This window comes from Megascapheus bottae, chromosome 2 (assembly GCF_031878675.1).
Source record: "Megascapheus bottae isolate mThoBot1 chromosome 2, mThoBot2.hap1, whole genome shotgun sequence".
NCBI classification, from domain to species: Eukaryota; Metazoa; Chordata; class Mammalia; order Rodentia; family Geomyidae; genus Megascapheus; species Megascapheus bottae.
This window is the reverse complement of record NC_143510.1, coordinates 14450044-14469072: the sequence shown is the minus strand read 5'-3', so window position 1 is coordinate 14469072 and position 19029 is coordinate 14450044. Positions and strand designations below refer to the sequence as shown.

The window sequence follows — 19029 nt, the reverse complement described above, 5'->3', positions numbered from 1 at the left end:
CTTAAGCTGCTTCAAGGCTAGTACTCTATCACTTGAGCCACAGTACCGCTTCTGGCTTTTTCTAGTGTATGTGGTACCAAGGAATCAAACCCAGGGCTTTGTGCATGTTAAGTAAGTACTCTACCACTAGGCCACACTCCCAGCCCCAGAATATGTTTGTTTTTGTGGGCAAGATGTGTTGCTTGGAGGCAGCAGATTGATGGTTTTGCTTTTTTATCCAACCAATCAATTTATGTCATTTAGTTGGAGAGTTAAGTCCATTCATATTGAAAGTTAGGACTAAGAAGTATTCAATCTGGATAATTATCTCCTCTTTCGCTATAATATCTAATCTATGTTTGTTATTTATTTTCCTGCCTTCTAATTTATTATTTTCATTTTGATGGTTTCTATCTCCTTAGTGAAGCTTTTTTTTTTGGACATGAACTCTGGGCATGAGCTTTTCAAGGCTAGCGCTCTATCACTTTGAGACACAGTACGACTACCAGTATTTTAGTGGTTAACTGGAGATAATAGTCTCCCAGACTTTTTGCCTAGGCTGGCTTTGAACTGTGATCCTCAGATCTAAGCCTCCGAACTGTGGCATCAGCCACCAGTGTCTGGCTGATAATTTCTGTTAGGTCTTCTATGAACTTCTTTACTTTGATCTGTGTCTTCTCTCATATGTTAGATGAGTGACTATTTTTTTCACTGGACTTCCTTTCCTTCTCTTGGAATTCACTTATCTTTTGGTTTGTGGACTCTATGCATTCCTCTAATAACCTTCAGTCAGTCTCATCACACTCATACATACCCTTGTGTTTTTATGGTTTTTCTAGTGCTTCTATGGTTTGTTCTGGCCATTTGGAAACAAAAGCACTCAAATTAGTAACCACAACAGAACACAATACAGAGTCAAAAAACCAACACAAAGCCTATAATTGCATAGACTTCAAATCAGAGGTTTTAAGTCATAGATAATATTCCCTTATCTACTCCTTTACTTTTGTTTTGGGAGGGGTATTGTGCAGAAAAGATGATTATATAGTTGGAACCAGGGAGCAAATCTGTTATGAGGCAGGTAAACCAAACTAACCAAAAAGATAACAGGAACCAAAGTGGACACTATTGCAAACAATAAAGAAAAGAAAGAAAACAGGGCCAGGAGTTTGGCCAAGTGGAAGAGTGCTTGTCTAGCATGCATGAAGACCTGGGTTCAATTTCTCAGTACCTCATGCATGGAAAAAGCCACAAGTGCTGCTGTGGCTCAAGTGGCAGAGTGCTAGCCTTGAGCAAAAGTGTCCAAGGACAGTACTCAGGCCCTGAGCTCAAGCCCAGGAAGAAAATAAAGAAAAATTTAAAACAAAAAGAAACTTAAATCGAATAAAAATATAGACAGAATTAATTAAGCACCCAATTATGAAGCAGGCTTAGCAGTCATCACAGATTGTATATCTGATAAACAAACCAAAACAAAACAGAAAAAAAAAGAGTTCTGCAATTTGGGGGATCTTTTGTCTCCCAACATGCAGTATGCAGTATCTTAATGGAGTCTGGGTTTTAGTTGCTGAGATATGCTACTGTCTTTGTAGCCAAGATCTGGAGTACCTTTTTCACAGGTAGGAGGTGTGTATAGTTTGAGATCCCCACTTGCTGGAGTGTTAAAGGCTTGGGTGGTAACTGGATTCAAAGTCATCTTGACTTGTGGGTGTGGCTGTCTACAACACAACCGAGAAATAGATTTTGGAATCCTATCTGTAGGTTATATATGAATCAATGAAAAGAAAAGATGAATTCTAAAAATTAGTTTAAGGGGTCAGAAGAACTCTGGCATTACAAAACTGGAGAGATGTGGCTCTTTTCTTCCCAGGTAGGTTGTTAACTACAGCCTGGCTTCTTCAAGTGCTTGAGCGTGGGCAGGGCTGTGGTGTATCTGGAATCTCTAGCATTTGCAGAAATCGAAGGGTGGCTAGTCCCTAGATTCCAATCTCAGTATGACCTGGAAACATACTCAGCTTTTAAGACCTGTCTCTGTGTGTGTGTGTGTGTGTGTTTGTGTGTGTGTGTGTGTGTGTGTGTGTGTGTGTGTGTGTGTGTGTGCGTGTGTTTCAGTGTTATTTTATAGGCTTTCCATTTTGTAATTCCAAGGTGCTAGCTGGCTGGTGGCCTGGCTAGAGTGCCATGGACCTCGTCCTTGCTCCCTGTGCAGAGCTGGCTTGTTTCCCAGTGGATGAGCCTTTTGTTTGACATCAGAGAAGAGTGGTACAAAAGTGTCAGATTTCTTTGCCATTTTCCAATATGGGGCCATTTCTCCTCCAGCAAGTGTTTCTGTCCAGGTATTCCGACAGCCACTTTCAAAAACAGTGTTTTTCTTACGTAGGGGAAGGGGTTCCAGTCCAGGAGTTGGGGATGCGGGGTATGGCGTGTCTTTTGCGGAATACTCACAGTTCTTCTAGTGAGGCTTCAGACCATCTCCCGGAGCAAGGGCAGATTGTTTTTGTGTCTGACTGTGGCCAGCTTGGCTGTGGGCTCCCATTCCTGCTTTTTCCTGTTCAGGCTCTTTAAATTCCACAGAGAAGCAATGTACAAATCCTGGGGTTGGCCACTGCTTGCCACTGTCACTGCCAAGTGCTGTACTGGTTTCTGTCTTCTTATGAAATCAGTTTATAATCTTACTTTGGTGTGTAATCTCTGTATCACTTTAGGTTACTTGATGTGGTTCTCGAGGTGGAGTGTCTGACAGTACCCTAAAAGTCTGTTTCTTTGCGGAGAGGTCTGGTTGTTCCCTGTTTTCTTTCAACCATCTTCCTCCCAATCCGAGGTAAATTTTTAAACAAATATTTATTCATATCACAGAAAAGACTTCTCTAAGGAGAATACAGTTACAGAGGATAAAGCTATATTCTTCCATAAAATATGCATTTTTGTTTTTTATGGCCATAAATTCAATAAAAATGAAAAGTGATGCAACTGAACATCCATGAAAAGCTGAGGCCTGGAAAGAGGCTGTGCCTTTAATGGCCCAAAGAAAAGCCCAAGGAATTACATCACATACTTCGTATGAAGTCCATGTGGACTTCAGGAACACCTCATCCTGTCTGAAAATTCTTCCCCACCAATGTCTGGGACACAACCAACACCCTGACAAAACCACTTTGCCAAGGAAAACAGCTTCTTTTTCATTGCAGATACAACTTTCATGTCTAGAAAGTGATATGCCTATTATTATGCAGTTTGGGTTATGAGGTTTGTAAGCTGTCAGGGTTTATAAGAAAATGTGTTACAAATTCAGAATAAAGAGAAAGAGAGATCTAAGACAACAGAGTGGCATCTTTGGCAAACATGAAAAGCAGAGGGAGCAGCTATGATAGAAATACTGGGATCAGTAGATGAAAAAATGTGTTAGGCTAGGAACAAAGCCTTGTATAGAAAAGGGATGCCATCATTTCTTGGAAAAACAATTATTTATATGGTACATTCCATTCTCAAAGGCTCAATAATGTTCCTGAAAGTAAATGCTTTCCACAGCCTTGCTAGACTCGGCTCTACACAGTCTGATTCCTCTAAGACCTTTTAGTTGAGATAGAAAATGGAGTTTCCAACAAGGAAGAGTCGCACAAATCACAAAGTCTTCACATATCTCAGGGAACATATCCACAGGACACAGATATCCTAAATGCTAAAAAACCTGCCTGCAAATATGTCTACTGTTCTGCTTTAACAGCAGCTGAGATTCTAAGTCTCTGCTGTTTTGTTTTTGCAACCCATTTTTCACATTCCCCAAAATTGTAATGTCCTGGTTTTGCAATGATGTTCTATTTATAAAAGTAATTTAGATCTTCCCTTCTACTTAATTTAATTATACAACTTTCAGGAGGCTCTACTCTTCAGCTGTCCAAGAGACAAATGTGAATGTAGTACCCTCTCCACAGCTACTTAACGTATTTTCTTCACTCCAACCTACATACTTCATTCCTTGTAATAATTGGCATTTCTAGGCTTAAATAAAGAATCCTGCTTACCTCTCAAAGCAGGAGAATTTTTAAAATTCATTAAAGAAATGAGCACTAAATGTCAGGGTTCAACCAGTAAGAATGTTCTTTTAAAGGAGAAAACTTAAAAACAGACTCTTGCTAACACTTTTTGCTAATATGTATTTTCTGATAAGGGATATCTATGAATTAGAAATCATTTTTAGTTGTATTTCTTTTAAAAAAAATCTGTTTTCCTGTAAGTCCGTTTAAATATACCAATCATTTCAACAAATATGGCACTATTTCTTCATTATTTCTATTTTTGGTAATACCTTTTTTTTTCTGGTCATGGGACTTGAACTCTGGGCCTGGGTGCAGTCCCTGAACTCTTCAGCTCATGGCTACCACCATGAGCTACAGCACCATTTCCCATTTTCTAGTGGTTAATTAGAAATAAGAATCTCACCGCCTTTAGTGCCCGGGCTGGCTTTGAACCACGATCCTCAGATCTCAGCCTGCTGAGTAGCTAGGATTATAGGCGTGAGACACGGAGCTTGGCTTGGTTATACTTTAATTGCATTATTTTATTTAACCATCCTTTAATCACCCAGACCAACCCTTTATGTATGTCAGAAGGAAAGTGTGACTGAAGGATATATGTCAGTTCCCAAGGCCATGAAGTTAGAAAAGGCAGAGATCAGAAAGGGGCCAGAATCTACTTGAGTCTTCTTCCTACACTGTTCTCCTTTATTCAACCATGAGTTCCTTAAATATTCTTCAGACCTGACCTCTTTTGGAACTTTTGAAAAATAACTAGCCATTGCATGAGATAAATCTAACTCAAAAATTGATGACCTCTCAGATAAACGTGCTCAATCAAGATTATGATTTGCTTGCTGATGGTGTTTTATTCATCTGGACAACCTCTATGATAAGGGGCAGAGTTTCCTAATTTTTCTGGCACTTTCACCGGAGAATGACTTGAATCAGACCTCTTGTTGTTAAAGGACAAAATGAGAGACAAGCTGATGCCAGAACAGTAATTTCCCCCTAAACTTCTGAGTTCGTTCACTGTTGTCCCTCCGGTCTGCATTCGCAAAGTGATCAGGGCACCCTAAGACTGCACTTGCTGTGCCTCAGTTCAACTCCCTTAGAATAACTACCAAAAGGAAACCAGAAGGGAGGATGATTGTACAAGAGATGGATTTGACATTTTGTGGCAATCCATGGAAGGAAATGGTCACAACCAACTCTATCCCACAGTCTACTTCTAGTATCTCCAATTTTTGATATCTTTCTGATATAATCTCATTGTCTACTTAAATACAGAAACTTGGCAGAAGTAAACCCAGCACTTGGTTATTCTTTGAATGAGCACACATGCATATGCTCACATACCTATGTGGTAAATACATCTTATTTCTGGTCTAGAATTTAATACTTCTGCATAGAGCATACATATATTTCCTGAGATAAACCACTTCAACTCTTTTCTCCTACTATTTTCTCCAACTCTGTTTTATCGTATAATATGACAAACACATCACCAAATGCAGGAGAAAAAAGGTATTTAAGAATAAGTGGTAGAGAAACTGATAAGGAGCCAGGAAAGGGTGACATAATCTAAAAGGAAATGTGCTCTTTGCCTGACTTATATAACTGTGACTTCTCTGTTTTGGCATTTTCAATTTTTTAAAAAAATGTGTTAGAAAAGACAAAAATTAACTTGATATTGTGAACATTTTCAGAAGAAAAATAGTTAAGACATAAATAGACAAAAGTATCTCAAAGCCTCCATAGAGATTTCTCACCAGTCTACTAATCATTGATATTAATTAGATTAATCATTAATATTAAATAAGCAAGTGAATAATTATGCACTGTAAGAATAGCAGATGGATCATTTTGAAGAACCTAATTTAAATTTGAAAATAGACACTAATAAAACAACTGTAATATAAATCAGTAGGTCAAATTATTCAAACAATATTTTATAATTATTCCATAGCAACTGACAATAATATAAAGAACCCTTGATATTTCTTGAGGGCATTCTAGAACTTATATAAAGGACTTAACTGCTTTATATGAAGAAAATCATTAAATATTATCTCTAATCTCTAATCTCTAAATTATCTCTACGTTACCTCTTTCATGGATGAACAAAGTAAGACTTACAAAGTTTGAATAATGTAAGTAAATGGGAACATGGAGACTTAAAAGCACTTATGTCTTATGCCAAAACTAAAATGTCTTGATACCACTAAAATGAGTTACATTGACTTATAAGAGCAGTTCATTTTGAGACAAACTCTAGGGATGGGCAATAAATCTGGCAATACAACAACTTTAAAAAAAAGGAAAATATGTTAATTCCCAAGACAGAAAACCAAAGAAACTCACTGGATGAGCCTGAAGCTCAAGATGAACAGAAATTCCGCTAAAGGTTTTCTCTGATCCATTTCTGAAATACTTATTTCTGAATTAATCATGTATATTCTCCTTTATTTCTACATGCATTTCATAATATTCATAAAGCAAAAAAATGGGGTCATTGGGAACAAGTATGTGTGCAAACAATAACTTTTTAGTCATTCCAAAGACATAAAAGTCTGCACCTCTGGAGCATACCTTTGTCTTCATGAACTTGGAGTGACTTTTGTAAACCTCTATTTGCTTGATCTCTTCCTCACGGTCCTCAGTATTCAACACACCATTAGCTTTTAACATCTGGATCTCATCTTCAAGGTCCCTTATGTTTCGCTCCAATGAAGCAATTTTTGTGTCCTGTTGGTGAAAAAAAAAAAGAAAACTTCTTTTAGCTTTGTCAAGACCATGTTTAGGAAAGCAACTTTAGAAGGGATATATTAACTAGCTGCTGACTAGTCCTCAACTAAGAATGTCTTATATTTTTTCTTCTGGAGACTATCAGAATGATAATTGTTGGAAATCTCAATCAGTTATGTATCCATACAACACAGTTACTGATATGTGTTTCACTAATATCCATAACGAAACTAACAAATAAGTGGAAAATAGTAATCTAAAGTGTTAAAAAAACAAAATTAAAAAACATCACTTTAGTGATCATTTAGTGAACCTTAGGTTATAGCTAACCAAGGTATATTTTTGAGTTCACTTATACATACAAAATGGTTTGTTCATGTATACATTCTGTGGTTGGTTTTATAAGGCATGCTTGGAATTTGACTCAAAGAGAGAAATTCAAATGTACGAACATAGAAAAGGATTCTCATCTAAAACACAGACATACATGAAATTAAATCACTGAATCTTGACTTACTATGACCGATACACTAAATATTGAAAATGTATTGCAACTGGAAATAATATATCACAACATCATGATTTATTTTGCAAGCAGTCAGGTCCCTACGTGACAAAAAAACATGATTACTTTGCAGGGCATTTCTAACCTATTGATTTATAGACCTAAAAAACTAGAAATATTACATTCAGATGTAGGATTAATTGAGAAAAAACATTCAATGACAGACTCTATACACAAGAGAGTATATAATAAGAAACAATGCTTCAGAAAGTGTAGAAGAGAAAGCTTTTACAGGAGAACCAAAACACACACGTGCACAAGCACACACACATACACACACATACACACACACACACACACACACACACACGCACGCACACAGCATTTCCCAATTTCCCAGTTTCAGGAATTAGGTTCAAATCAATCTTTGTAATGAAATCTATCAAAAGTTTCACTAAGTTTTTTCTGCTGGCATGTACCTGTGATTTTATTGCAAAGATTAAAGAAACCTGCATTATATTTATTATTGAATATTAAGGAAAATAAGCTAACTCTTATGGAATTTAGGATTTTTGAGAATCTAAAAGACTAATAATTCCTAAATTAAATACAATGAATAAGCTTCTCTATTTATAATTAACACAAAAAAATCAACTATCATGTCTGTTCTTAATTTATTGTTGTTTTGTTATTCTATATTACTAGTATAGGCATATGTCCTGTGACAGTTACTATTATTAACATCATACCATATTTAAAAGAGGAAAAGGAAAAAGTGTGACAACTATTTGCTGTGCTCTATTATTTATATTTTGCTTATTAGACATCTGTATATAAAAGACAATTTCATTAATTGTCAGGAAAAAAGAACAGGGTGTGAAATTAAAGGATTGAAAAATGTCCAAGATTATGAAATGCTACATTTGGCAGTTTCTTCTTCCTTTAAACAATAATAAATATAATAACTCAAGATATGATAAGGACACCTGCTCAGCTATGTTCATCTCTGCAATATTAACAATAGCCAGGCGATGGAAACAATCCAGATGTCCTACTACAGATGAATGGATTCAAAAAATGTGATATATATATATATATATATATATATACAATGGAATTCTACATAGCCAACAGACAAGATAAAATAATGGCATTTACAGGGAAGTGGATGAATCTAGAGCGAATCATATTGAGTGAGACAAGTCAAGACCAAAGGAACAAAAAGTACATGGTATCCTTAATATGTAGCTATTAGATCCAAACAGTACAAGAGCGAGGACTCACAAGTTGTATACCCAATGCTATGGACATGGCACTGGAAATACAAACACAACTACATAGACATAAAAACTTATGACTCTATAGACATAATATTTTAATACATACATTATGTTCTAAAAACTAAGTGCCAGTTACTGTATATAGAGCTTCCCTTCTTGAATTCTTGTTTGTTAAACATGCCATTTGAAATATGATGTAAAAATCAATGTTAATAAATTCTTTAAAAAAAATAATAAATACTTGCCTAGTCAGAAAGCTGAAAGCTGAGAATAGTGGTTCAAAGCCAGCATGATCAAGAAAGTCAATAAGAATCATATCTAATTAACCACCAGCACAAAAAAAATAGATCTGTAGCTCAAAATATACAGCACTAACCTTGAGCAAAAAAGCTCAGAGATAGTACCCAGGCCCTCAGGGAATTCCAGGTGAACCTTGAGTTCAAGCCTCAGGATAGAACAAAACAAATAAGATAAAAATACCTATTGTGGTTTTTTTCCAGTTATAAGAGCAATATATTTACAGAAAATAGATAAAATGTCTTTAATATTACTGTCCAGAGTTTACCACCATTCATGTTAGTGTTCATAATTTCCCAGTGGTTTTCAATTATAGACGCAATTTCTGGAAATGTAATTTCTAGAAATCTTTTTATACTATTAGTTTAAGTAGGAACACTGTTACTCACTGAAAACAATTCTATTTTCCAAAATTTATATGGCAGTATAAGGAGATGGGGCCTGGGAAGTAGTTTAAAGTAGATGAGGTCATAAGATTAAGGCCCTCATAATGACATTAGTGCGCCTATGAAACACACTAGAGTTATCTCCATTTCTTTTTCTGCTATATAGGGTCACAGCCAAGAGGTGGCTATCTGCAAGTCAGAAATAGCCCACACCAGAACCAATCTACGCTGACATCTTTTAGTTTTTCCTTATCTTTTTTCATATATTTTGATTATAATTAATAGAAGTGTTACATTATATTCACGAGATAGAAGGTGTATTACTTCACAAACATTGATACCCTTTCTCTTGTCTTGGTCCCCATTTCCCTCCTGCCACCCCCACTCCTCATCTTCTTTTCCTCCCTTCCCTATCCTATTTCAAATAACCAAATGTGCATATATACAATATATCAGATAGCAAGGTAAAATATTGTAACAACATGATATAACCAAGGGACAGCAAAAGAGATGAGAGATAATACATGACGCACAACAATCACTCATCATATGGCTTTTGTTTCTATATCCTGGAGGTCCTTTCATTTAGTGTCATCCCTATATGGCCTTATGTATCTAGGTTTTGAGCTAGTGTAAATCTCTGCTAGGAGAGCCCAAGGTTTGTACTAATTATGACAAATGAGGGAAACCATTGAGCCTATGTTCCTTTGAGTCTGGCTTACTTCACTTTATATGATTTTTTTTCTGTCTTTCCATTTCCTTACAAATGGGGCGATGTCATTTGGCGATGTTGTTCTTTCTGATGGCAGCATAGAATTCCATTGTGTATAAATACCACATCTTTTTGATTCACTCATCAACTGAGGGGCATCTGGGTTGGTGTCATATGTTAGCTATGGTAAATACTATGCTTATATCTTTATCTCAGATTCAGCCTTCAGAATTAGGAGGGGAAAAAAAAACAAATTTCCATCGATTATGCCACCCAGTCTGCAGCACACTAAGGCAACTCAAACAGACAAAGGCAATCACTTGTGTTGACACATTGAAGATCTGAGTTATGAAATCCCCACCAACTAAAAAAGCAGCAGCCATAATAAAAAGGGTAGGAGAAAAAATAAACTTCTAAAAGTTCATAAGAATCCTCCCATACAAGTGACAATTATTTTCAACCCAAACTTCTTACTGACTGTAAAACTGAGACAAGTTCAAGATTATTAAAAACATCTTAAAGAGTCATATAATTATGACTGTCTGTGATCTGATGACCCAAATAAACCCACCATTCACATCTTAGTTATTCCTGTGGCAAAATAAAGATTATAGTTTCATTCTAAAATATAGTCAGAAAAATCAAAATTATAATCAATATGTACAAATTCCTTTCTATTGAGATACAGATATCTAATATGTAAGAATAATTTTTATGAGTTTAACTATAGACATGGGCCAGGGGGAGACTCAAGTAGTTCTTGGCTAGAAAAAGGGAAATCCTGACTTCAGTCCCCAGTAAAAAAATTAAACTGTAAGTGAAAGTATGCAAAAGGGCCAATATCCCTGCTATTTCCTGGGATTTCAGACTCATGTCCAAAATGATCAGATTTGTGTGTCTGTAAGTGTCCAAATGCGTGTGTGTGTGTGTGTGTGTGTGTGTGTGTGTGTGTGTGTGTGTGTGTGTATCCAGCTGTACACTCACAACTTAGCTACCAACCACTTGGTAGAATTTTAGGTCTTAATTGTACAGGAAAGGGGAGAGAGATGTGATTCCTTTACAAGGTTTTCCTGTGGTTAATTGGAGATGAGTCTCAAGGACTTTCTTTTCCCAGCTGGTTTTGAACCACATTCTTCAGATATCAGCTTCCTGAGTAGCTAGGATGACAGGAATGAGCCACCAGCATCTGGCTGCACACTGGTTATTTTTTTGGCCAGTCCTGGGACTTAAACTTGGGGCCTGAGCACTGTCCTTGGGCCACAGCACCACTTCCAGCTTTTTTCTATGTATGTGGTACTAAGGAATCAAACCCAGGTCTTTGTGCATACTAGGCAAGCACTCTACCACTAGGCCTAATACTAATATACAGGACTAAAAACATGTATAAGAGAGTCACAATACTAACTTGGATGCAGCAAAATTAGTATCACTATTATCTTTCAGAAAAGAGACTATATGCACTGACTCAATAACTCAGTGAATTAATATTTGTAAACATAGATTTGGAAGGTAAAGGAACATTTTACTGCTCAATTACCCGTTTACTAATGACTGAATTTTTATTTACATTTACATTGTGATTTTTCACTCATCTTCATTGATTCATAATTAGACAAATTCTAAAAGCAGATAATCTGGGGGCTTCCTTAAGATTAGAAATTAAAATACAATATGGAATAATGTTTTCCAAAGTATAAAGAACTCAAATGGTCCATGAAAGTGACATTATAAAATCGAATCCAAAAGATGCAAAATAAGTATCTGATGCACAATAATGAACTAGCAGAAGTAAACTGCTAGCAGTTATTCTTCTCTGGGCCATTTTACTATTGGTATGTTTTAGAGCATAAAATTTAGCATAAGGCCTTTAGTGCAGCATGTATAATAATACGAAAGCAAGTAGAGTGGGAAGATACTCTTTTAGAGGTGTGTGTGTGTGTGTGTGTGTGTGTGTGTGTGTGTGTGTGTGTATTAATCAGTGCTTAAACCCAGGGGCTCACTGCTACTCAGCATTCTTGCTCATTCTGGTGCTTCACCGTTTAATTCAGACCTCCAGTCTAGTGCTGGCTAATTGGGGATGAAGTCTCCTGGCCTTTTCTACTATGCTGGCTTTGATGGGGGTCCTCAGATCTCAGGCTCTGAATAGCCAAGAGATACTAGGTAGATCTCAATATGATTTACAATTTCTTCACTCTAAAATGAGGCATAGTCCATGCTTGCTACTTGAAATGTGGTCTACTCACTAGTAGCATGAGCATCCCCATGAGGGGGATTTTTTTAGACATACAAACTCTCCAGTCCCAACTCAAACCTGAATATGCATTTTCCTAAGATTGTTGGGTGATTTGGGTATTCTAAATGACTTTGAGTGCCCACAAAATAGACTACCAAAATAAAAAAACCACCAGGGAAACTCTATTGGCTAAATATGTTTAGAAAACCATAAATATTTTTTCAAGAGCTATCCAAACTCTCTAGATACTATGTTGAAAATGAACACACAACATGTGGAGAAGTCGGGAGAGAACAAACTGGGGGGAAATGAGGGAAAGGTGATACTGCGCAAAAAGAAATGTAGTCATTACCTAACTTTTGTAACTGTAAACCCTCCGCACATCACTTATATAACCATAACCCCTTTGTATATCACTTTTACAATAACAATAAAAACATATCATTTAAATAAGAAAGAACTACCCAACATAGCCCAAGTGTGTAGTAACCCTGGTAATAAACTTTCTGGTGCAACTTGCCAATCAGGATGCTTTATTACTCTTTTTTGTATTTATCAAACATTATGTTCCTCTTAAGCAGCAAGAAACAGATTTCAATTCCTCTCTAGGAACTGCAGAGCACTGAAATGGTGAGTGGGTGGAACATTAAAAAAAAAGCAAAAATCATTTAGTCACAAAAAAGTAACAATTATGTTATTGCTCAGTGTCACAATGTGCTTTCTTTTCAAATACAGCAAGAATTACTGGTTTCATTTTAATATCAGGCCAAGAAAGAACATATAAGCAGTTTTTGTGCAGAGGACAGAATTTACCATGATCACATATCAGACTACAGGCATTGATCAACAAATTTAGAGCCAATATGGTTAAAGAAGAAGACGTGATCTAATGTTCAGGAAATGTCCCCATATAATTATATTACACTTTATTTAGAATAAAATCCTAAACTAGTATTACTGCATACCGCAGAGGTTCATGAAAGCTTAACTTTCAGAACTCATGTATTTGTAACAACCAATGTAAATGAGCAGCCCTTAGCCTTCAGCTATCTGATTAATGTCCTGCCATTAGCACTTTCTGTGTAAAAGAACCATGGTCCTAGGAGTCCCAGACAAGCAACCTAGAGAGGAAAAAAAGTCAACTTAGACTGAACATCTATTTTGAGGAACTTGATCCTTATCAAACTATAACAAGATAATGACTTGGATTAGAAGATGACAAAGGCTATGCTGAAGATTTTTGTTGAAATTTCAATTTTGCTCTGTAAAGATGTAGTTCTTTCTGGCCAAATATACAGAATCAAGTCAAAGTAGATGAAATTAAAAGCAAGTAGGACACTTCTCATGGCCTCATTTACTTACTTGTGATGTTTTTTTGCCAGTCCTGGGGCCTGAACTCAGTGCAAAGGACAGTGTCCTTGGGTTTGCTCAAGCTAGTGCTCTACCTCTTGAGCCACAGCACCATTTCTAGCGGTTTTTTGTTTTTGTTTTTGTTTTTCTGTGTCTGTGGTACTGAGAAATCAAACCCAGGGCTTTATGCATGCTAGATGAGGCTAGATGAGCACTTTACCACTAAGCCAAACTCCCCAACTGACTCCTTCATAAAACCTATGCCCTAGGAATCCATACTTCCTATCTTCTTGTCATACTCACTGTGCCCATTACTGATAATCTAGAGGTTCTTGTTAGATATTGTGAACTATGAAGTTTTGCTCTCCTTGTATGACTCTATTATGATTCATAATAGACTTCAAACTAAAAAAAGAAGCCCATGACAAAATACAGATGGACATGATAAGAAGGAAGAAAATCTGACCCTCAGTGAGTAACATTCATGTTTTTTTTGTAATATATTGAGGGGTTTTAGTTATATTGCCCAGGTAGTAGGTTCATTACTTCTCACACATTAATACCCCTTCTCATGTTTTCGTCCCCACACCCACTCCCAATCATCTTGTTTTCCCCTCTTCCCTTTCCTATTTCAAATAAATAAACATACATATAATATGTCAGGTAACAAAGTCAGATACTGTAACAATATGAGATTGACCATAGGGTAACAAAAGAGAAATAACATAGTACATTAAGAACAATAAGCACATGATATAAAGCTCTTGTTTCCATATCCTGGAGATTCTTTCATTTAGCCTCATCCTATATGGCCTTATGTATCTAGGTTTTGTGCTATTATAATCCTCTGCCAAGAGAGTCCTTGATGAGTACTAATTATTACAAATGACAAAAACCATTGAGCCTATGTTCCTTTGGGTCTGGCTTACTTCACTTAATATGATTTTTTCCAAGTCTTTCCATTTTCTTACAAATGGGCCAATGCCATTCCTTCTGATGGCAGCATAGAATTCCATTTACATCTTGTTGATCCAATCATCTACTGAGGGACATCTGGGTGGGTTCCACTACGGTAACTAGTTCAGCGAGTGACATTCTGAACACAGATCTTGGCTCAGGCTTTTACATTTTGACACAGGGTATTTAGTTTCTCTGAAATGAGGTCAAGCTTGTGTAACATGAAGAAAATTACAAATGATGTGTAATGCATCGAAGAATCTATCCAAGACCAATTATTATAGCGATCTCTGTCAATTCTCTAGTTCTGGAAAGTACATGATACAGTTGTTGCCATTTTTATTCATCCCTGTTTATTTGTGAGCATGTTCCTTACCTTGTGATCTTCTAAGGTTTTCATGAGAATTAGATTAATAATGTAACTCTTCCAGAATAATCAGGAACACACGGTACTTGTTCGATAAGCAGTACTGTCTCTCTGATTCTGTACTGTAGCATATAAAGTTGTTGCTACTGTTGTTTTATCTGCTCAGCTTCTTTGACTTTCCTGAAATGAATCTCACAAGTTCCCTCTGCTTATGGTGAGATTTTAATTATATGGCTATGACCAGGGGCAAGTACCTTGGAACTTATGGACACAGTGAGTGTTTAGGAAAAATTAATAACTCCAGTAAGGCCAATCAGATTTTTTTAAGAAGATGGCTTTAAAACAGAGGAAGAATATGTCTCGCTCTCTCTCCTCTTGTGAGAGTGAAAAAATGTAGCTTGTGGCTGTGACACTAGGTATTAGGAACCAGTCTGAATAATGGAACCCTTAAAATATTGTTTAGATAGAGAGACATCTGAACCATCCACTCTGAAGCATCAAAATTTAAGAGCAAGGTTTCTGTCATCTATAATCATAGAGTTAATTTCCTAACTGGAAGTGTGAAACTAACACCAAAATGTAGGTAAATATAACATTCTATAAGTATACAAAGGAAGAAGCAGCACAGTCCAAAAATATTCAAAGGCATAGGAATTCAATATGAGATTTGAATAAAGATAACATTATCATAGCAAAGATGACATTGTTTGCTAGAAATAACATGGACAGAATCAGAAGTATTATATACAATATCCATCATATAAGATCATAGGAAGTATCTGACAGAGATGGGTAAAGAGAGACAGGTAAAAGTATAGAATCACATTTCAATTCAGGGCAGTTGAATTAAAAGGCAGGTAAGGTGGAACGAAATATCTTTACAACCAATCTAGGATTTAGTTTTTCCCTTATAACTAGGCACGTTATATAATCTCATAAACAAGGTATAAATAAGATGGGCTCTTGGCAGTTTATGATCAACACAGAAGCCAAAATGGAACTGAAACAGTGAAAATGATGGAATCACCAGCCGCATGGTGAAGAAATTCTCTTTCAGCCATGGCATTGCTCACAATCCAGAGCAGAGAAAACTAGTGGAAGAATTATGCAAATAAAAAAAGATTAGGAAGAGGAGGAGGAGGAGGAGGAGGAGGAGGAGGAGGAGGAGGAGGAGGAGGAGGAGGAGGAGGAGGAAAGATACAGGAAAGTCTCAGAAAATAAGTGAGTAGTTTGAAAAGAAGAACAGAAATCAAAGAAAGGTTGACGACATAAACAATAGCTTTAATAAAGTTATAGTATCAAAACTGAAAACTGTACCCTAGAGTATTAAATCCCATAGGGCCAGGGGTGGTTGCCAAGTTACTCAACAACCAGTATGGAACAGAACAAAAGTCAACTAAGCAGACATCTCTGGGAGCACTGAACTCAGGCCTGGAGACCCCTTCTGGAATTGAGCAGGTGGAGATCCAAGGCAACAGTCTGAGTTGGGAGCACAGTCAGGATTGAGGGTAGCTGAGAAAGCACTTCAATATATCAACAACCAGTGCAGCAGTCTACACTGGGGCTAAATATCAGCCTTGCATAGAAATCCACTTTAGTTTAGAGTGGTTTCTACTTGGAAAGGAAAACTGGGTCATTACAAATCACTTTAATGTGCCTGTGACTCACACTAACATAAAGGTTCTCCAGTTCCAGTGTGCGAAACACCTGCATCAGAATCATCCAGAGAAAGAAAATATACAGATGGCATTGCTTTTCTTCTCTTCTTTCTCATTCAAAGAGGGAGACAAAACAGCTTGCATTTATTGTAATTTGTATATAAAAATTATATCAAAAGATTTATTGTTGCTGGGCATGGTGGCTCACGCTTGTAATCCTAGCTACTCAGGAGGCTGAGATCTGAGGATCAGGGTTTAAAGCCATCCCAGGCACTGAAGTCTGTGAGACTATTATCTCCAATTCACTACCAGAAAGCCAGAAGTGGCTATGGCTCTGGGGGTAGGGCAGTAACCTTGAGCTGAAGAGTCTAGGGACAACACCCAGGCTCAGAGTTTAAGCCCCATGAGTGACAAAGAAAAAAAAATATTGTTTATGTCTATTTATCTTCCCCATTTATAGTCTTCCTACATATCTGAATCCTGATGAAATCTGAGAATTGCGATTCAAAGCCAGCCTAGGCAGAAAAGTCTGTGTGGCTCTTATCTAAAATTAACCAGCAAAAAGCTAGAAGTGGAGGTTTGGTTCAATTAGTAGAGCACCAAACTCGAGCAAAAAAGCCAAGCACGAGAATAGGATCCTCAATTCAGGCCCCAAGACCAGGAGAAAAAAGTGACAGACAGAGAAACAGAGAGACAGAGAGATTGTTTCAGAATTACAATGCTAATGAAATCTTATTAAGCCTCTCCCAATAATCCTATGAATTTTTTCAGTTCATTTCTTTTAGTTCCTTTTTCTGCCAATACTAGGGATTAAACTCAGGGCCTCAAACTTTTGGTTAGCTTTTCGTTCTAGGCTGGTGTACTACTCCTTGAGGCAGGGCCTCCTCTTCTGGCTTTCTGAAGGTTAAATGGAGTTTCAGCCTGGGTTTGCTTCTAACCTCCATTCTCAGATCTCAGCTTCCTGAGTAGCTAGAACTGCAGTCAAACTGCCAGAGCCTGGCTTGATTTCTTTTCATAGTAATATATTTTACTTTATTTGTTTTAAATTTTATCTTTAAGTAATTGTACAAACAGGTACAATTCCCTAAGTCAGGTTATGAGTCCAAAGCATCCAGGTCAATGTCACCCTCCCATCATTATTCCCCATTTTCCCCTCCCCCCTCTCAAGTTACAAGCTACAAAGTTCCATTTTTCCATACTAATCTTATGAATTAAGAACTCAGTTCACTCATTTATGTGGTCAGGAGAGCTACAAGAAGTAAACAACCTACTCAAGGATTCCTTTAGTCTAGTAGAATGATTCTACTGACAGAAAGCCTAGCAGACAGTGGACCACATATTGGGACTCTTCTGTCCTCAGGCCAATTTCAGGAGACACTGGCTTTTGAGAAGGTATTCTACCTAGAAATTGACCTATTCTGCCTATTTCTTCCATACACTCCTTTCCTCTAAAAATCACTGAGCAAGGCTCAGTGAGAAAAAAGTGGAGGGGTTGTGGGGAGAGGAAAGGAAGGAAAAACATTTGAAAACTGCTTCCAGATGAGCAGTTCCTCCACAGGCACAGCCCCATCCTCCCTGAATATGACCTGGATATCATCGAATACATCCAAGTACAAAAAAGGTTTCAATTCCAGCTGCTCATCTTCTGAGAAGTAGGAACTCCACGAACACAAGGACACTTTGTAGAATACATGGTATTTTGACGCTTCTGTTTCTCTTCCAGTAAAATTGAAGAGAAAGATTGGAGAAAGAAGTTGCTTGGTCATCTAGCAATCAGAACTTACTTTTCTCATTCCTTTAAAGCCATCACTGGGCTGAGGTTAGAGCTTCCTATGGACCTCTAAAACATACCACAAATCCCTCAATGTTCAACCAGTTTGTCTCATGGAAAAAGCAACAGGCAGCAATGGAATTCAGGCCACCCCAAGTCACCAGTGTGGCCTGATGGATGTGGAAACTGAATCGTGCCTAAGAGATGAGGCATGTGACAGTCTGCACACTGTCATTACTGCAACTTGAAAGGGAAAGTTCACATGAGGCCTGTGGTTGACTTCTCAACCCTGCTGGCAGGGGTGCCTGCCAGGAAGGAAATTGCAATTCCTAAATAAACAATTCGTTGGGAAATGGCAACAGCAAGGCACAGGGCAGTGGCTGTTGGCCTGGACAGGGCTGGTCAATACACAGCAAACAAGGCTAAGATTTAAACACTGCAAAAATGTCATCTCAGATTCCCCAGGAGGTTCTCTGGGAATCGAAATTACCAGTTACCAAATCTCTGAAGTTGCTATCATTTTTAAAGCAGCATACTTAATCCAATCCCTTCCTTGCCACATGAGAATAGTGACAGCCAGTAGAGACAAGTGACTTGCCAAATGCCCAAGAGCTACGGAGCTCTAAGTTCCTGGGTCATTTCTTATGATACAGACCAATACACCATTTTGCTAGAACTCACTACTATTTTTTCTCTCCGCTGGTTTCTTCTTGTAAAGACACTTTTCGAAATTATATTTTATTACCTTTAAGTAGTTGCACAAAGGACTTACC

At 37.3% G+C, this 19029-nt stretch overlaps 1 protein-coding gene across 12 annotated transcripts in view; it reads right to left on the bottom strand.

The window, feature by feature from the left end:
- Erc2 (ELKS/RAB6-interacting/CAST family member 2) overlaps positions 1-19029 on the bottom strand; it is a 909407-nt gene that overhangs the window by 602759 nt on the left and 287619 nt on the right. For all 12 annotated transcript variants that reach the window (XR_016533027.1, XR_016533028.1, XM_090320748.1 and 9 more), the window contains one exon: positions 6585-6740. Coding sequence is in view for 10 of the 12 variants with exons in the window: in XM_090320748.1 (XP_090176874.1) it covers positions 6585-6740 (156 nt within the window). In the remaining 2 variants the exon portion in view is untranslated. The remainder of the gene's footprint in view (positions 1-6584; positions 6741-19029) is intronic.